The sequence below is a fragment of the Penicillium arizonense genome (genome assembly GCF_001773325.1).
Source record: "Penicillium arizonense strain CBS 141311 chromosome Unknown PENARI_contig020, whole genome shotgun sequence".
Classification (NCBI taxonomy): domain Eukaryota; kingdom Fungi; phylum Ascomycota; class Eurotiomycetes; order Eurotiales; family Aspergillaceae; genus Penicillium; species Penicillium arizonense.
In genome coordinates, this window is record NW_019173297.1 from 216218 (window position 1) to 231797 (window position 15580).

The 15580-nt window shown below is 50.4% G+C and overlaps 6 protein-coding genes across 6 annotated transcripts; 3 read left to right on the plus strand and 3 right to left on the minus strand.

The window, feature by feature from the left end:
- Positions 1-133: 133 nt before the first annotated feature.
- Positions 134-2117, minus strand: PENARI_c020G12375 (RNA polymerase-associated protein; the record flags this gene model as incomplete). The annotated part of the gene is made up of 4 exons (XM_022635129.1): positions 134-862; positions 911-1050; positions 1100-1848; positions 1912-2117. The coding sequence occupies 4 exons, from the start codon at positions 2115-2117 to the stop codon at positions 134-136; spliced, it is 1824 nt and encodes a 607-aa protein (XP_022485221.1).
- A 422-nt stretch (positions 2118-2539) lies between these two features.
- Positions 2540-3265, plus strand: PENARI_c020G12263 (demethoxyubiquinone hydroxylase family protein; the record flags this gene model as incomplete). Its single annotated transcript, XM_022635126.1, has 1 exon — positions 2540-3265. The coding sequence occupies one exon, from the start codon at positions 2540-2542 to the stop codon at positions 3263-3265; it is 726 nt and encodes a 241-aa protein (XP_022485185.1).
- Positions 3266-3535: 270 nt separating this feature from the next.
- ltpA (tyrosine protein phosphatase LTP1) lies at positions 3536-4206 on the minus strand (the record flags this gene model as incomplete). Its single annotated transcript, XM_022635033.1, has 2 exons — positions 3536-4092; positions 4146-4206. 2 exons carry the CDS (start codon positions 4204-4206, stop codon positions 3536-3538), a joined length of 618 nt encoding a protein of 205 aa, XP_022485113.1.
- Positions 4207-5105: 899 nt separating this feature from the next.
- Positions 5106-8255, plus strand: chsA (uncharacterized protein; the record flags this gene model as incomplete). The annotated part of the gene is made up of 5 exons (XM_022635003.1): positions 5106-5130; positions 5328-5506; positions 5573-7603; positions 7660-8175; positions 8241-8255. The coding sequence occupies 5 exons, from the start codon at positions 5106-5108 to the stop codon at positions 8253-8255; spliced, it is 2766 nt and encodes a 921-aa protein (XP_022485033.1).
- A 700-nt stretch (positions 8256-8955) lies between these two features.
- PENARI_c020G10270 (uncharacterized protein) lies at positions 8956-9790 on the minus strand (the record flags this gene model as incomplete). Its single annotated transcript, XM_022635090.1, has 2 exons — positions 8956-9122; positions 9211-9790. 2 exons carry the CDS (start codon positions 9788-9790, stop codon positions 8956-8958), a joined length of 747 nt encoding a protein of 248 aa, XP_022485192.1.
- Positions 9791-12398: 2608 nt separating this feature from the next.
- On the plus strand, positions 12399-13436 carry PENARI_c020G02223 (uncharacterized protein; the record flags this gene model as incomplete). Its single annotated transcript, XM_022634958.1, has 2 exons — positions 12399-12557; positions 12618-13436. The coding sequence occupies 2 exons, from the start codon at positions 12399-12401 to the stop codon at positions 13434-13436; spliced, it is 978 nt and encodes a 325-aa protein (XP_022485054.1).
- Between the last annotated feature and the right edge of the window lie 2144 nt (positions 13437-15580).

Here is a 15580-nt window from a genome sequence, read left to right on the forward strand (position 1 = left end):
GTCCCTCCAGGAGTGTACATCGGATTCAAAGGGAATCACGTAACCAGATAATCCGGAAAGCAAACCTCAGCAAGCCGGTTCAGGGCGTAAAAAGGAAGATGCAGAAAACAGTGGAATGTTAGGAGTGACATAATCAGATCTCAATGTCGATGTCCATATCGAGGGCTGCGATGTTCTCATCATCGTTGTTGCGGTGACTGATCATGAAACCACTCTTGGACTTCTTGGGGGTGATTCCGGAAGGTGTACCAGCTCCAGAACTGCCGTTGCTGGGCTTGAGAGTATCCTTGGGCCCATCGGCAGGAGTAACATCGGTAATAGGAACAGGTTGGCTGGGTCCACTGACGTCGTGATGGGTCTTAGCCACTGTTCGCACACGCATGAACGGATCGGCGGCGGCTTCACCGCGAGCGACAGCTGCTGCGGACTTGCGAGCGGCCTTGCGCTCCTCGATCTGAGCACGGCGCACGTTCTCATAGTTGAGCTTTTGGTTACGGATGTTGATCTGGTGGACACGCTCGGCTTCCATCGGCTTCTGGTCGATCTCTTTCTTGGTGAGAGTCGTTCCCCAGGAGAGAGTAGGGTTCAGGATCTGATCCAATTCCTTCTCCAGCCGCTCAGCATCTTCAATGTTTCCATTGGCTTTGGCGAACTTCAAGTCGCGTTCAATATCAGCACGCTTGAGGATGTTCCATTTCTGGTCGAATGCACCCTGGCGAAGCAGCTTCTGGTTCAGCTCATCTTTAGTGAATTGGTGATTGATCAGGCGGTTGATGTCAGTGACCTTGGAGGCCAGCTTTCCTTGCGTAGCCAACTTGATGTCCTCGGCAGCCAAAGTCTTGCGGTAACGGTTGTACTCGTTCTGGCACATTGTTAATGTAATTCAATGTTAAGGAGAGGCTTCACAAACCTCGGTGAAAGGAGAATCCGAGCAGGCAATGAAAGGGAATTCCTTTACAGCCTTGCCATGCGCCAGCTTGACATACTGATCGGTGACAAAAGGACGACCGTTGGATCCTTCAATAGCATAGGGCTTGCCCTGAGCAAAGCCTAGAAACGTTGTTAGTTTAGAGAATCAACAACATCCGAAATATCTTACCAGAGATAAGGCACATGCGATATTCGTTCTGGCCAGTCTCTGCGTTCGGGCCAATATTGACGCGGGCATAGCAGCCCTGCATGGCACTTTCAAATCCAGGGTAGAAGCAGACCTGAGCAAAGTTGCTGCGACCAACACGAGCACGTTGAATGTCACGAAGCTCAGCAGGCGGGTCGTCCTTTGGCAGGGAGGGAGAACGACCAACACGGTCATCCAATTCAAGATCACTCTCAGCATCAGCATCTTCAACAGAGCCTTCAGATCCCATGGAACGGGAACGACGGCGAGTCTGGGTGGGATCACGGCGGCGGAGTTCATCCCGCTTGCCCTTCTGTTCACGCTGACGCTTGTAAGCCTCAATGGCTCCAGAGGTTTCTCCAACCTTGCGGCCACCCAGAGTGGTCTTCTGGCGAGAGCTCTTGCGCTGGGAGTCATCCAAACCGGCGGAACCAGCCTTTCGCTTGGCTTTCTTAGCAGCCCGGGCTTCCTCGCGGGATCGGGATGCTAGCAGGCGTCGGAGAGCAAGGTCCTGGTTGTGGCGATCAACTTGTTGGGCACGCTCGGACAAGGTTTCCTCGCGCTGGATTTCGGGCATGGCCATGATGTCCTTCTTATCCTGTGCCGAGTAGTACAGCTTGTCGTACGGGAAAATGGGGCGATCCTCATCATCTTGGTCGGATTTCTCAGACTCCGAGTCTGACTCGGACATGGGGGCAGACTGGAGAGAGTGACGGGAGCCAGTTTCGGAACTGTATAGCAGATCCACGGATTAGTTACGAATATCATCAAGTAGACTGAGGGGGATATCTCACACTTCGCCTTCGGATTCATCCTTCACGGACTTCCGAGCCCGGCGAGGAACAGGCTTAGCAGTTCCTTTGCGACCCATGGCTGCCGGAGAACGATCTCTGTCGGCATGTGAGGAAGCAGAGTGCGCCGGCGATTTGGGAGGTGGTGAGGTTTCCTCCTCAGAGTCACCCGCCAAAGCGAGCAACTCAGCATCCAGATCGTCCGCCATTTTGAATAGCCTTCCAATAGACTAATCCCTTCGGATAATCGTCAACCCCCAAAAGTGCTACTCTCAAACAAGGATTCGGCTTATAGAACAATAGGTACTTTTTCCTATTGATCTATCCCTCCTGAAGAGAGTCGACACCCAAGTGACGAAGTGGCAGTAGAACACCGTCCAAATGAGGCCCAAATGCTTCACACGGGACTTTCAACGATCCAAAGTCGGCAGCCACACTATGCACTAGATGAAGCGAACGTAGTGCAGGGTATCTTGAAAGCGCATGAGTGTTCGTCGCAAGTTGGCATGAATTCATGACGTTCCGCGCGAATCTCGCTAGCGAAGGCGGTCAACGCGGCCTCGGAGCTTCGTCCTCGAAATAGTCTCATGATTATCGTTCAACCTAATTTTTAATGGCATCTCTACCAATGATGCGCAATTGCGCCTTGAAATTGTGCCGCCAGCCCATGCGTGCACCATCCTCAGTTTTTCTCGACTTCCTCGCTCCATCAACGGTCAAATACAGCCAATGTCGGCACGCCTCAACCACCGCCGGCACCGCCGGTGAGCCCAAGCCTCGCTACGTCCTCAGCAAAGAGCAGCGCGAGTTTATGGACAGCGCTCTACGAGTAAATCAAGCCGGGGAGCTCGCCGCGACCCTGATTTACACAGCCCAGACGCCCCAGATCGTTCGTTCATACCCACACCTCCGGCCTTTGATGAAACACATGTACGACCAAGAAGCCGGGCATCTCAAAACGTTCAATGGGCTCGTTGCGAAGCACCAGGTCCGACCAACCGCTATGTATCCCGCATGGGAGGTAGCAGCCACATTCCTGGGGTGGTCCACGGCGGCACTGGGTCGCGAAGCCGCGATGGCGTGCACCGAGGCCGTTGAGACGGAGATTGGATCTCACTATAATGACCAAGTGAGGGAGATTCTGTCCTGGGAGGCGGATGCTGAGAGACGGGGAGAGGAGCTCGATGAAGAGCTTAAGGATATGCTGGCCACATTCCGGAGGATTCGGGACGAGGAACTAGAGCATCTTGACCATGCTGTTGCCAATGACTCCAAGGAAGCGAAGCCTTATGATCCCCTTGTGGATGTTATTCGCTTTGGCTGCAGGACCGCTATCAAGATCAGCGAGAAGATCTGATGTTCAATGATGGTGGGAATGTTTACTTTGCTGGTCAATCCATCACCCTGCCATACAAATATTTTGTTCGCGTTCAGCACTCAACGTACAATACCAAATATTTTTCTGGTCATGGAAACTATGCAATCATATCTTCTATTTTAATATTCAATATCTGCTTGATGTATCTATCAAAACTGCTCGCTCATGAAGTAGGGTATCAACAAAGTAGCGCCGTCTTCTCTATACATGTGCTTGGCCTGTGCAGTCCTGCTGGTTTGAACAGACCCTTTACTCAGAGCTGAGAGGGTTTTGCTCCAGGTAGTCAACGAAGTTCTGAGAGAATCGCACGACCTGCTGGTAAACCTCTTCGAAACCATTGGCACCACCATAGTAAGGGTCTTGGACGACCTCTCCACCACCAACGCGGTCATTCAGCGTTCCAGCTTTACCGAAATCACCAAACATCCGCACCACAGCAACCTTCGCATCCTCCCCATACTCGCCAATCGCAGCGTCGACATGCGAACGTGTGCCTTTGGCCCCCGACTTGGAAGTAGATTTGCGCTGCAAAGCCGCAATGACCGACTCCCGCTCATGCAACAACTCGCGCAAGTTCGACTTGTCCATGGCAAGGAGGTAGTCGAAGGTGAGGAAGTCCTCCCGGGTCACCTTACGGGCGGCATGGTCATAATCGGTGATCTTGTGGCGGCGCAGAGTGGACATGGTGCGGGGGTCGGGAGGCTCAAGTCTGTGGTATGCGGCAGTGCCGGCCGAGTCGATCTCTCCAATTAAGGCATGGGATGCGGCGAAGTTGCGGAAGACACCCTCTGCCATCGGAGAACGACCTATACTGAATTAGGATGTCGTCATCGCGGGGGAAAGCCAAGGGTGCACGTACAGATGTTGCCCAGGCAGACAAATAGGACATTTGCCGGGCGTCCATTCGAGTCGCCAGTCATAATGTGGGGTAGGATGAATGTCCCGGGATCTTGCCTATGGTTGTGTAGGCAGCAATTGAATATATTACAGCTTGAAAATGAGTGTTAAGTTGGGGACTTATCGATAGGCGACCTTAAGACCCCACCAGATGCAATACGTCGTTGCTACAGGGCAAGACACAGGTACAGGTGCAGTATGATGTGCAGACCTTGGCATAAGCTAGTAAAATGGGCTATTCTAAGAACAGGCAGCTACTTTATACATCACACTGATAGTATACCTTGTCGATACTAAAAAAAGAATAAGAATTTGCAGCGCCTCCCATGGAATGGGAATGACTAAGCACACGGTGTGGGTACAGCCACTGCCAAGACTGTGGCTCAGGCGCAGTTGGCCCAGTAACAAAACACGCACGACTGACCAGCGGAGAGTTGCCTCTTCCAACCGTGGCTCACATGTTTCAGTTGTCTCTGGTTTGATGAACTGCAATCTTATTGGGGCTTTTGTTCCGAATCCTTTCCTTCATATGCTTTTTTCGCTATTACAGTCTTATCATCGTGTGAACAATACATCCACAAGGCAGTGCGGAGCCCAGCACAGACACTGATTCGTCCTATCTCCACCTTCATGCTGGGATCGACTGGGGCGTCGTAAACACCAAACAGAGGGGACCCAGGTTTATTCCACCTGCTTCTCACTTTTGCAACCAACCTGTACTCGTTTCTCCTAGTCAAATTTCGCTTGAAGTCCCTACCTGAAACAGCGCCGAGAGTCCGCGTCCGTCAAGTCGGACTAGTCAAGTCTCCCGTTGACGCTCAAGATTCCACTTGGCGCTCCTGGCGCAATCTCCAAACCCCTGCAACGAACGTCGGGGTAGCATAATTTCGCTGAACTCAATCCCGAGGCTCGCTCACACACCATGGCCTACAATCGCGTCGGAGAAGGTTAGTGCTTGTCTTACGGCCCTATTGGACCCTCTTTTTTCCCATATTGCTTGCGCATGCTTGTCCACCTGAAACCTGTCTCAAGTCAGTGCTGGTCATTGATTAAATGGTTGCTGTGGAAGTTGCACAGTCAAGCTCTTGCGTTTTAACCTCCCGTTGAGCATCCACTGCCTCAGAACTGACAATGTCGCAACCAGATCCGTTTGGGGACGAGCATCGCTCGCCCATGCTGAATCCTTCTCACGTTACTAGCTACACAAATCGCACTCCCTCGCCTGCCCGACCGCTGGATGGCTACCAGCTATCGGACAACCCATATGCTCCTCCTGCGCATCTGCCTATGCCATCTAGCGATCGCCTAGCTGAGCAACCGACTGTGAGTATTGCGCAACAATGATCTGTGCCTTGTGGCTGGAACTGACCATCGTTTTCTCCGACACAGTATTCAGTCGAGAACGTCTACAACTCCTATGGCCACCACGATGCCTATGATGCGCAACGTCCTTACCCCGGTCATGAGTACTCGGTGGATCCCGAAGCCCATCACGATGCTTACTATACTCAACCTTATGAGCCTACACACACTCATCATGACGATTATGATCTTGGCCAGTATCCAGAGGGAGGCCACACCCCATTCGATGATACACACGAGCCCATGCTTCAACCGAGCGACAATCCATTCGGGCCGGACCCATACACCGATGAGTTCCATGACGAGGTACAACCAACACCAAGTCCTCAACCTATCCGCCGCTGGAAGACAGTGAAGGAAGTCCAGCTGTTCAACGGCAACCTTGTCCTTGATTGCCCCATTGCCCCAAAATTGCTCAGTCAAGTTCCTCATGCAGAGCCCCCCGGCCGTGACGAGTTTACGCATATGCGATACTCGGCCGCAACTTGCGACCCTGCTGATTTCTTCGAGGAACGGTTCACTCTGCGCCAGAAACTCTTCGCAAAGCCTCGTCATACGGAGCTGTTTATTGTCGTGACCATGTATAATGAGGACGACTTCCTGTTTGCGCGAACCATGTCCGGTATTTTCAAGAACATTGATCATATGTGCTCGCGCACAAGCAGCAAAACCTGGGGCAAGGACGCATGGAAGAAGATCGTGGTTTGTGTTATCAGTGACGGCCGTGCAAAGATCAACCCTCGCACGCGCGCCGTTCTAGCAGGTCTGGGTGTGTATCAGGATGGAATTGCTAAGCAGCAAGTCAACGGCAAGGATGTGACAGCCCACATCTACGAATACACAACCCAAGTCGGATTGGAAGTCAAGGGCACCCAGGTGCATCTCAAGCCTAGGACGGGACCTCCCGTGCAGATGATCTTCTGTTTGAAGGAAAAGAACCAGAAGAAGATCAACTCCCACAGATGGTTCTTCCAGGCCTTTGGTCGGGTCTTGGATCCCAACATTTGTGTCCTTCTCGATGCGGGTACCAAGCCTGGCAGAGACTCCATCTACCACCTGTGGAAGGCCTTTGATGTCGAGCCTATGTGCGGTGGTGCCTGTGGTGAGATTAAGGTCATGTTGTCCCACGGCAAGAAATTGTTGAACCCTCTGGTTGCCGGTCAAAACTTCGAGTACAAGCTGAGCAACATTCTGGATAAGCCGCTGGAGTCTTCTTTCGGGTTCATTACCGTGTTGCCCGGCGCGTTCTCTGCTTATCGGTTTGTTGCTTTGCAGAATGACAAGAACGGACAGGGTCCTCTGGAACGGTATTTCTTGGGTGAGAAGATGCACGGTGCCAATGCCGGTATTTTCACAGCCAACATGTACTTGGCCGAGGATCGAATTCTTTGCTTCGAAATTGTCTCCAAGCGGAAATGCAGATGGCTCCTTCAGTACGTCAAGTCGTCAACCGGTGAGACTGACGTGCCTGACCGCATGGCCGAGTTCATCTTGCAACGTCGCCGTTGGCTCAACGGTAGTTTCTTCGCTGCTGTCTACGCTATTGCCCACTTCTATCAGATTTTCCGCAGTGACCACAGCTTCATGCGCAAGTTCATGCTGATGATTGAATTCATCTACCAAACGATTGCGATGATTTTTGCTTGGTTCGGTATTGGTAACTTCTTCTTGGTCTTCCACATCTTGACAACATACCTCGGATCAGATGATCTATTAGGTACTGCTGGTAAAGTTCTTGGTATCGTTTTCGAATGGCTCTACTTGGCAACTCTCGTTACGTGCTTCGTTTTGGCTCTTGGTAATCGACCTGGTGGATCAAACAAGTTCTACATGACCATGGTCTATTTCTGGATCGTGATTATGATATATCTTGCATTTGCTGCCGTTTTCGTCACTGTGAAATCCATTCAGACAGAGGTTGCCTCGAACAGTTTCACTGTTTCGCAGCTGTTCACGAACAAGACGTTTTTCTCGATTATCGTTTCACTTGGGTCAACCTATGTGATGTGGTTCATCGCGTCCTTTATCTTCCTGGATCCCTGGCACATGTTCACTAGTGTAAGTCTTCCAGTCAATTCCTTGTTAGCCATTCACCTTGCTAATCTCCTTCTCAGTTCATCCAATACATCCTGCTTACCCCGACCTATATCAACGTCCTCAACATCTACGCCTTCTGTAACACCCACGACATCACTTGGGGTACAAAAGGAGACGACAAAGCCGAGAAACTGCCCTCAGCCCATCTTAAGCCCGGCGGCAAAGTCGATGTCAATATTCCACAGGACGACGGCGACTTGAACGCACAGTATGAAGCGGAAATCGCCAAGTTCGCCATGAAACCACCCAAGGAGGTACAGGTCATCTCAGAGGAAGAGAAGCAGGCCGATTACTACAAGGGTTTCCGCAGTGCTGTCGTTCTCGCCTGGGTATTCTGCAACTTTGCCCTTGGCGCCGTTGTCCTGAGTGCCGCAGGTCTGGAAACCTTCGATAAGACGTCTAGCTCCAGTGACAGCCAAGATGCCACACAGAGCGAGCGCTCCATGATTTACATGGAAGTTGTTCTGTGGAGTGTTGCCGGACTGTCGATGTTCAAGTTCGTCGGTGCGATGTGGTATCTGGTTGTTCGGATGGTGAGTCCTTTCCCCTTCTCCATCTCCTTCCTCCCTCTCAAGCATACTAACTTCCCCTTCTCCAGTTCCGCGGTGTTTGATTTAGCGATCTTTCAACATAACGATTGTTCTTCTGCTCTTCCTTGCGCTTTGCAGCAAATGCCATGCTATGCAATGTTTTCATATATCCACCGCGTTGATTCACATTCATCAGAGTTGGAGAGTACGAATTTCAGAATCCATGACCACGGCGGGCCCGGTCTGGTCTGTAACGGGGTTCTGAAATGGATCTGAAAATGGAGATGGAAACGGGACAAATGTAATATGTGTGATGACTCCCCGCGATATGCCTTTCTCGTTTTGATATGTGGAACGAGTGGAATGACATGATATCGCGATGTTTTTCTTTTTTTTTTTTTTGCTTTTAGTTTTCATTTGGAGTGGGAATTCGTGTACTTTTATTGTAGATATGGGGATCTGGTTTATTATTTTGTGCCAATCTTGGTGTTGGTGATAGATAAATATGATATGTCCTATGAACTGCATGACTTGATCTGGATTCTTGGAAGCAAACTAGTCTGTGGGTAAAGCAAGGAATTATTTGGATCAGGAGGGTGAGACAAGCGCCGGTTGCGTTGGTGTGTATTCCTGTTACTGAGATGTATGCAGAATGAGGTGATCATGGATGTTTTGATGCAAGATGGACCCGAATATATCTCGACCGAATACATGTATGTAGAAACGCAACAATAGTCAGACAATTGTCAAATGACAATAATCCCAGGACGAAGTGTACAGGAATCAAGAAGCCTGGTTCTTTGAATGAACACACAATGCAATACCTCCAAGCACCAAGCCCATGCCCAACCATGTCTCCTTCGCAATCACCTTGCGCTCCACATACCACTCTCCGAGCACAGTAAATAGGAATGCACTCGAGTTCGCAAGAGGGACGGTGAGGGAAAGCTCTGTAAAAAAAAAAAAAAAAGAGAAAGATCATTAGCAAACCCATCCTCGGAGACAACAGCGACAGCTTGCAAGGAGAGAAAGACATACCATGCTTCCCAACAAGAAGGAAGAACCAAATGCTCCCAGTCAAGTTGATGATCAACGGAATGGCATAAGCTGGAGTGCGGAGGAGGTTGACAACAGTCCAGAAAATCGAGACAACCTTTGTACGCAGCCAGGACTGCTTCGGGCCGGACTCGCGTCTCCAAGCTGGTGTGGGTAGATCCTCATCATCGCCCTCGTCCCTCAGCTCGGTATCGCGGCTTGAACCCTGTGCATCACCACCCTGCTGTCCTGCGACAGATCCCTTCGCCTTGCGGGACTGGTCGCTTTGGCTCGTGCTGCGTCTCCGCACCTCATCGTCCTCCAACTCCCCTAGGGAAGGCAGCTCCTGCTCCTCACCAGCATCCGTGAAACCAGTCTGCGGCGATTCCTGTGTACGTGTCCTGCCGCGCTCGGTAGAGTTGGAGTTGTTGGCCAGCTTGTCCTGTCGTGCATTGAAGTCTGCCGCGGCGCGCCGGATAAAGGGGGTTGTGAAGCCCCATGCGACGCCGACGAGGAGGAAGGACAGAACGTAGCTGAAGACTGAGGGGGCCGGTTCGAGCGGGATACTGGCGTCTGGATCCATGTTGCGATGTGTCTTAGGCAATTGAGTGTGGTTGTGTTGCACTGCAGTCAGTGCAGTGCCGTTGAGGTGTGGTCCGTGCGAGGTGAGATAAGGTTTCCCGATCTATGTGGCGGATCCGTGGATGCGGCGTTCTTTCGTTGACGTCCCTGCAATGTCAGCATACTCACCTGTTCAAGGGAAGGGGAACAGAAAAGGTGCAACATGTAACGTAGGCAGGGTTCAACTCAGAACAGTGTTCGTACCCGAATCTCCGATCAAGCTTGGAGGAAATCACGAAGATTTAGGCACGTTAGATGGAAGTACCATCTAAAACTGAATCATCACAGAAGAAAAAAGCAAGAAGAAAAAAGAAAGAAGAAAAAAACTCTGTCGTCCCACGTCTCCTTTCGACACCCCGTCAATGAAGACGGGGGACCTCAGAACAGTGGTCGAACCCGATTCTTCGCTCAGGCTCACCAGGCAATCACGAAGGTGTCGGCGCGTTCGATGGATGCGAGAATCACCCGAGGGATCACCCAAGGGGATCATCCATGCATCATCTAAAACTGAATCATCACAGGAGAAAGGAGAAAAAGAAGAACGAGTCCTCGCCCACAATCAGAGTGCCGAGTCCACGAGGCAGGGTCACTCAGTCCGATTTGTTGTTGCTTAGCTCCAGGTAAGGTTTTAAAGAACTGGGCCCACTGTGTCCTCGCCAAGCAACCCTCGACTCGCTTCCTCCCCGACCTCCTCAAACGGTCGCCCGTGCAGGAGAACCTCTGATCCGACCACTGATTGTATCCCACGCCCACAGTTGTGTGTTGAGTTATGTGTTGAAGTTGTATGTTGAAGTTGTATGTTGAAGTTGTGTGTTGAAGTTGTGTGTTGAAGTTGTGTGTTGAAGTTGTGTGTCGATGGTGTTGTGTGTCGATAGTGTTGTGTGTCGATGATGTTGTATGTTGAGAATGCTGAAGATCGTATCGAATGGTCGTCCCCCTCCATCGTTCCAGGTGAGTCTGGTGTTGACTCCTCAAAAAATACAGAAGAATGTTCGCTCGAGGTGAGTCTCGTGAGGGGAGAAAGAAAGAGAAAGGGAAAATGGGGGAGAAGAATTGCTTTTATAGCAGAGGTCATTTCCTAATTGGGACGGCACAAATAGGGTAGTGACGACGACCCCCCATTGGCTGATTACTTGCTATTGTTCTTCAATAGAGCCATTGTTCTTCAATGCACTCATTGCGACTCAACAGGGGCCTGCATTGTCTCACAATGTCCCTGGTAAAGCTATTCTGCTTCCCATCAATCGACCTGCTGAGGCTCACTCCCACCTTAGAGAACTCTTACATGATCATGCACCCCCACGCCACCTACTTCCTTACTGTAACTCCAGACCCCGCTTTAAACTTAACATAGTACCGGTAGAAGATCCATATTAGTTGATGAGGCCCTCGTGCTCTCTGCCTGGTGCCGGCCCTCGAGGGCCGCGGACTGGAGAAAGAAGGACTTGCTCTTCTCACCCTCTCTTCTTTCTGACTCCTTGTCTCTACGCGTCCATAGTGTTAGCTACAGTGAGTTTACAGTTGACTTGTGGCAGTCTTGCTCCTTGCAAGCATCGAGCCGTGACACAGCTCTACCCTGGACGATACCTAATCCCTGTGCGCTACGTAGACAACCAGGCAAGCTCTCTCACTCTCGATATCCTACCAGTACACTCCAAGTACAAGTACAGTAAAGCTTAGCTGGAGAGGTTTCTAGCCTCATCTTGAAGGATGCTATGCCCGCATCACAGCACATTTCATCCAGCGCCAAAAGGTCGCAATGGAGAGCATTATACCCTACATATTTCCTCATGTTTGTCCTAACATGAACCAAGAATAACTCAGTTATGTAATATCAGTGCTTGTTTCTTATAGCTTCGGAGATAATAAACCCGCAGGTGAGGCTGAAATACACGTAAGTCAGGCCCAATCACCGATCATGGATCCCAATGAACCCTGTCTGTGTGTAGCTAATGCGTATAAAAGTCCGACAAAAGATCCTCATCGAAATTATGCATTTACAGAAGGAGCTGCGTTGGTTGGCCGAACATCTCATGTAACTGAATAGGCTAGCGCGCTAATATCTCAGCGCTAAACACGTCCAACTGTCCAGTGCCTGCACATCCTGCTCCCCCATCTAGTACAATGACTGGACCAAGGCATCATCTGAGAAGGAGGCTGCATGAAAGAACCAAGCTTGAAGCATATCGGCTGGCAATATGATCTTATTATCTCCACTTGCCTCTGTTTACCACGGCAATATAGTCCCGAAACCGAGAAGCGCCCGCGGATCAGCCGGATTTACAATATCAAGAGGGGCCCCAGTTCAAGCGTAAGTACCACAGGTAATCCATCACCTGCAAATCCCATCTTGTCAGAATAAATGCCGGTTCGACTGCCGATCTGTCGATTATCCGATTATAAATCCGCATCCCAAACCCAAATAGAAGCTGAACCCGCTTCCGAAAGTAAGCTGCCCCGCATAAGCTGAAATACATATCTCCTCCACCTGTACCTGCATCTGAGCGCTCCAGACTTTACTTTGTACATCTCACTCCTCGAATATATTATATCATACCATAAGAGCAACAATGTCAATCCAATCGCACCCCAAACTCGCCGGTCTGGACCTCATCCAAGCCACCTACAAGAAAGTCGGAGACCATGAAATCCGAACAGACATCCTCATCCCACAAAAGCCATTCACAGGCAAGAGACCCGTAATCCTCCGCTTCCACGGCGGCGGTCTGGTACAAACCCCATTATACACCTCTCCCCGATCCAAACCCATACTAACAAAACAAAACCAGGTAATGGGCGACTCCCTCTACATGGACTTCTGGCCATGGTGGCTATCAGACGTAGCGCTCCAAGAAAACGCAATAATAATCAGCCCAAACTACCGCCTGCTCCCAGGCTCAACCAGCAGCGAAATCTACAGCGACATCGAAGACTTCTGGACCTGGGTCCGGAGCCCCACTCTAGCAACCCTCCTCGCAGCCCACTCAACACCCACACACGCCGATCTCTCACGGGTACTGAGCTTCGGCGAGTCAGCCGGTGGACTGCTGAGTCTGTACCTGGCGCTTGCGCACCCGGATGAGATCCGGTCCTGCACGGCTGCGTATCCGTGGGTTGATCCGTGCTCTGAAGCGTTTGTTAAGCCGCGGACTGTGGGACCGTTTGGGATGATGCTTCCTGAAAGTGTTGTTACGGAGACGATGGATGTTGTTGTTCCGGGCACTGTTGAGTCTTCGGTTGTGGAGGAAGGGCGGCTGGGATTCATGCTTGCGGCTACTCTTTATGGGGTTCTTGGGCGGCTTTATGAGCGTGGGGTTGAGGGGTTGGAGAGGGAGGTGAGGTTCCCTGGTGTTAAGATTGAGCGGGAGGGTGTTAGGATTCCGGAGGGTGGGATTGCTATTATTCATGGGCGGCAGGATAGTATTGTTCCTGTTGGGGATGTGGAGAAGTTTGTTAAGCGTGCGCGGGAGGTGTTTAGCGAGTTGCCGGATGATCGGATTGTTTTCACTGTTAAGGAGGGGGAGCATGGGTTTGATACTGGTTTGAGGTTTGAGGAGGTTTGGTTGCAGGAGACTTTTAAGGTTGCGATTCAGACTTGGTTGGCATAGATTGATTAGATTAGATGAATGATACCGGCTAATCCCTGTCATTCCTCGACTTTCTCTTTCCATTCTAGTGTCCCTGGCCGATTTTTGGCCAGTAAAATTGAGGCTGGGCGGTCTCTTAATCTAGATCTAAATGAGCTCTACAATACGTGACGCGAGTACATTGGACTCAGGTTATATCCTAATGGCCTACTACGGGTGCCTTTCTCTAGCGTAACACGACAGCGGTACAGGTACGTAGTACAACCAGTATTTTAAGACTATGCGCGTGGACGAAAATTCAGACTGGCAGTCGCCACCATGACGGCATTTATGCCCCTTGCTTTTACGAAATCATACGGGAGTCTGTAAAACGCCATATTATAATCATTCTGGACGAAATACGGTGATGTCGATCTATGCAAATAGTCTTGATACGGTAATCGGTCCAAGACCATAGTTCTCATTATTGACGTAAGTAACTTTTTACTGGAAAGATCCCAGCGTCGCCTTGACAGGCAACAATAGAGTAAAAACTCATGATAAATTAAACAAGGCGCACGCTATGTGAAAGAAATCCCGAAAAATGCAAAATGTTCAAGGCCAAAGCAGCTCATGGCCCTCAGCCTTGAAGCGAGAAACCATGTAGCCAGGACTGCAATTTGCCTCCCAATCCTCATCGAAGCCCGAGTCCGGGTTGTGTGGGTTGATAGAACCCTTCCTCGGGGGGAGCATCGAGACGCCGCGAGGGACCTCCTCTGGACCCGGTGATCGTGATTCGGCATCACTGTCGCCACAGGGGCATGTAGAGGTCGTTCTGGCTCCTGGTGTTGTGCAGGGGCAAAGGCCCAGAGAGCGATTGCATGGGACGCATTTGTAGTGTGCTGGACTGTTGCTTCCGGAGCCCGTGGATACGCGAACGCCCGGGAGTCCGCATTGTTGGCATTTCCAGCCTGAGGAGTGTTGTGTTGATTGGATGGTCATGATGATGGAGGGTTGACTCTGGGTCATTGACTATGGGTATTGTATGAGTAACTGGTAGACATGGCAGGGAGGCGTCGTCATAACTTACACTTTGGGAGTATAGAACTGAGGAAATAAGGTACCCGTGGTAGTATTGGCTGAATTATGATCGGTTCTCAAGTCCGGGGAACTTCTCTTATAAGATTTCGCGGGGGAGGATGTAGATCATTATGACGCTATTTGACGCTATTCGATCCATCGCTGGCTCAAAGATGGGACAAAGGGGCAACCGGCAACCCCGGATCGGTGTTGAGATCACGTAAAATCACGTAAAAGTGTGGGGATCTAGACTCCAACTTTGATCGTAAACGGAAGCCTTGACTGGATCGGGTAAGGACATCCCCGACGCAAACCGAGTTGTTAGGTAATATCGCGCAAGTCGGTCAAGTGACTGGACTCATTTACGTTTCTGTTAGTTAATGCGTTGCTATTTCAGTGAGGTGTAAACTCGAGTGCAGATGATGTGCTCCCGTGATGAGGCATTATTCTTTTCTGTGGGGATTCCCCCGCATTTTGGTTCTAGTCTGACCCCAACTAGAGGTATATACTTCATTGCATATTAAGTAGATCTTATTTACCGCTACTTGTCGCTGAAGAAGTCGAGCTATACCAGACGTACGTGTATTTAGATTTCTTCTTGAAAAGAAGTTTGTTATTAGGTGGCCTGTGATCATATACGAATAGAATAGCGACACGTAATAGAATTAATATGGAGGTGAAGTCAACTATCCAAACAGGGATTAATGAAGATCAAATGATCAAGCAGAAGTGCCTGAATGCTCTCGGCGTCCTCTCGGCGCGCTGTCGGCGTACAATTGCATCGCTCGGCGCCACAGATGAAAAAGAATTGCATCAATTGCATCATTTCGAGGTGGGTCTGTGTCTCCACCCTTCTCTGCGCCATCCTATCCCAACGCTTTTCTTGATAGGATGGGGTGATCCAGGAAAATGAGAGGACAAGACGATGACTACGCATTGCAAACTGGACCGCCCACGTGGGTATTCTTCTCCAGGTCTAGAATTCGGACTGGGATGATCAGAGGTGCTCACTGATTGGACGTTGAGGCCGACCTTCCGTGATCACGTTACAGGACCGAGCAAGATTATTTGCTCAGGTGACTCGTGCTAAGATTTACCCAGTGTCT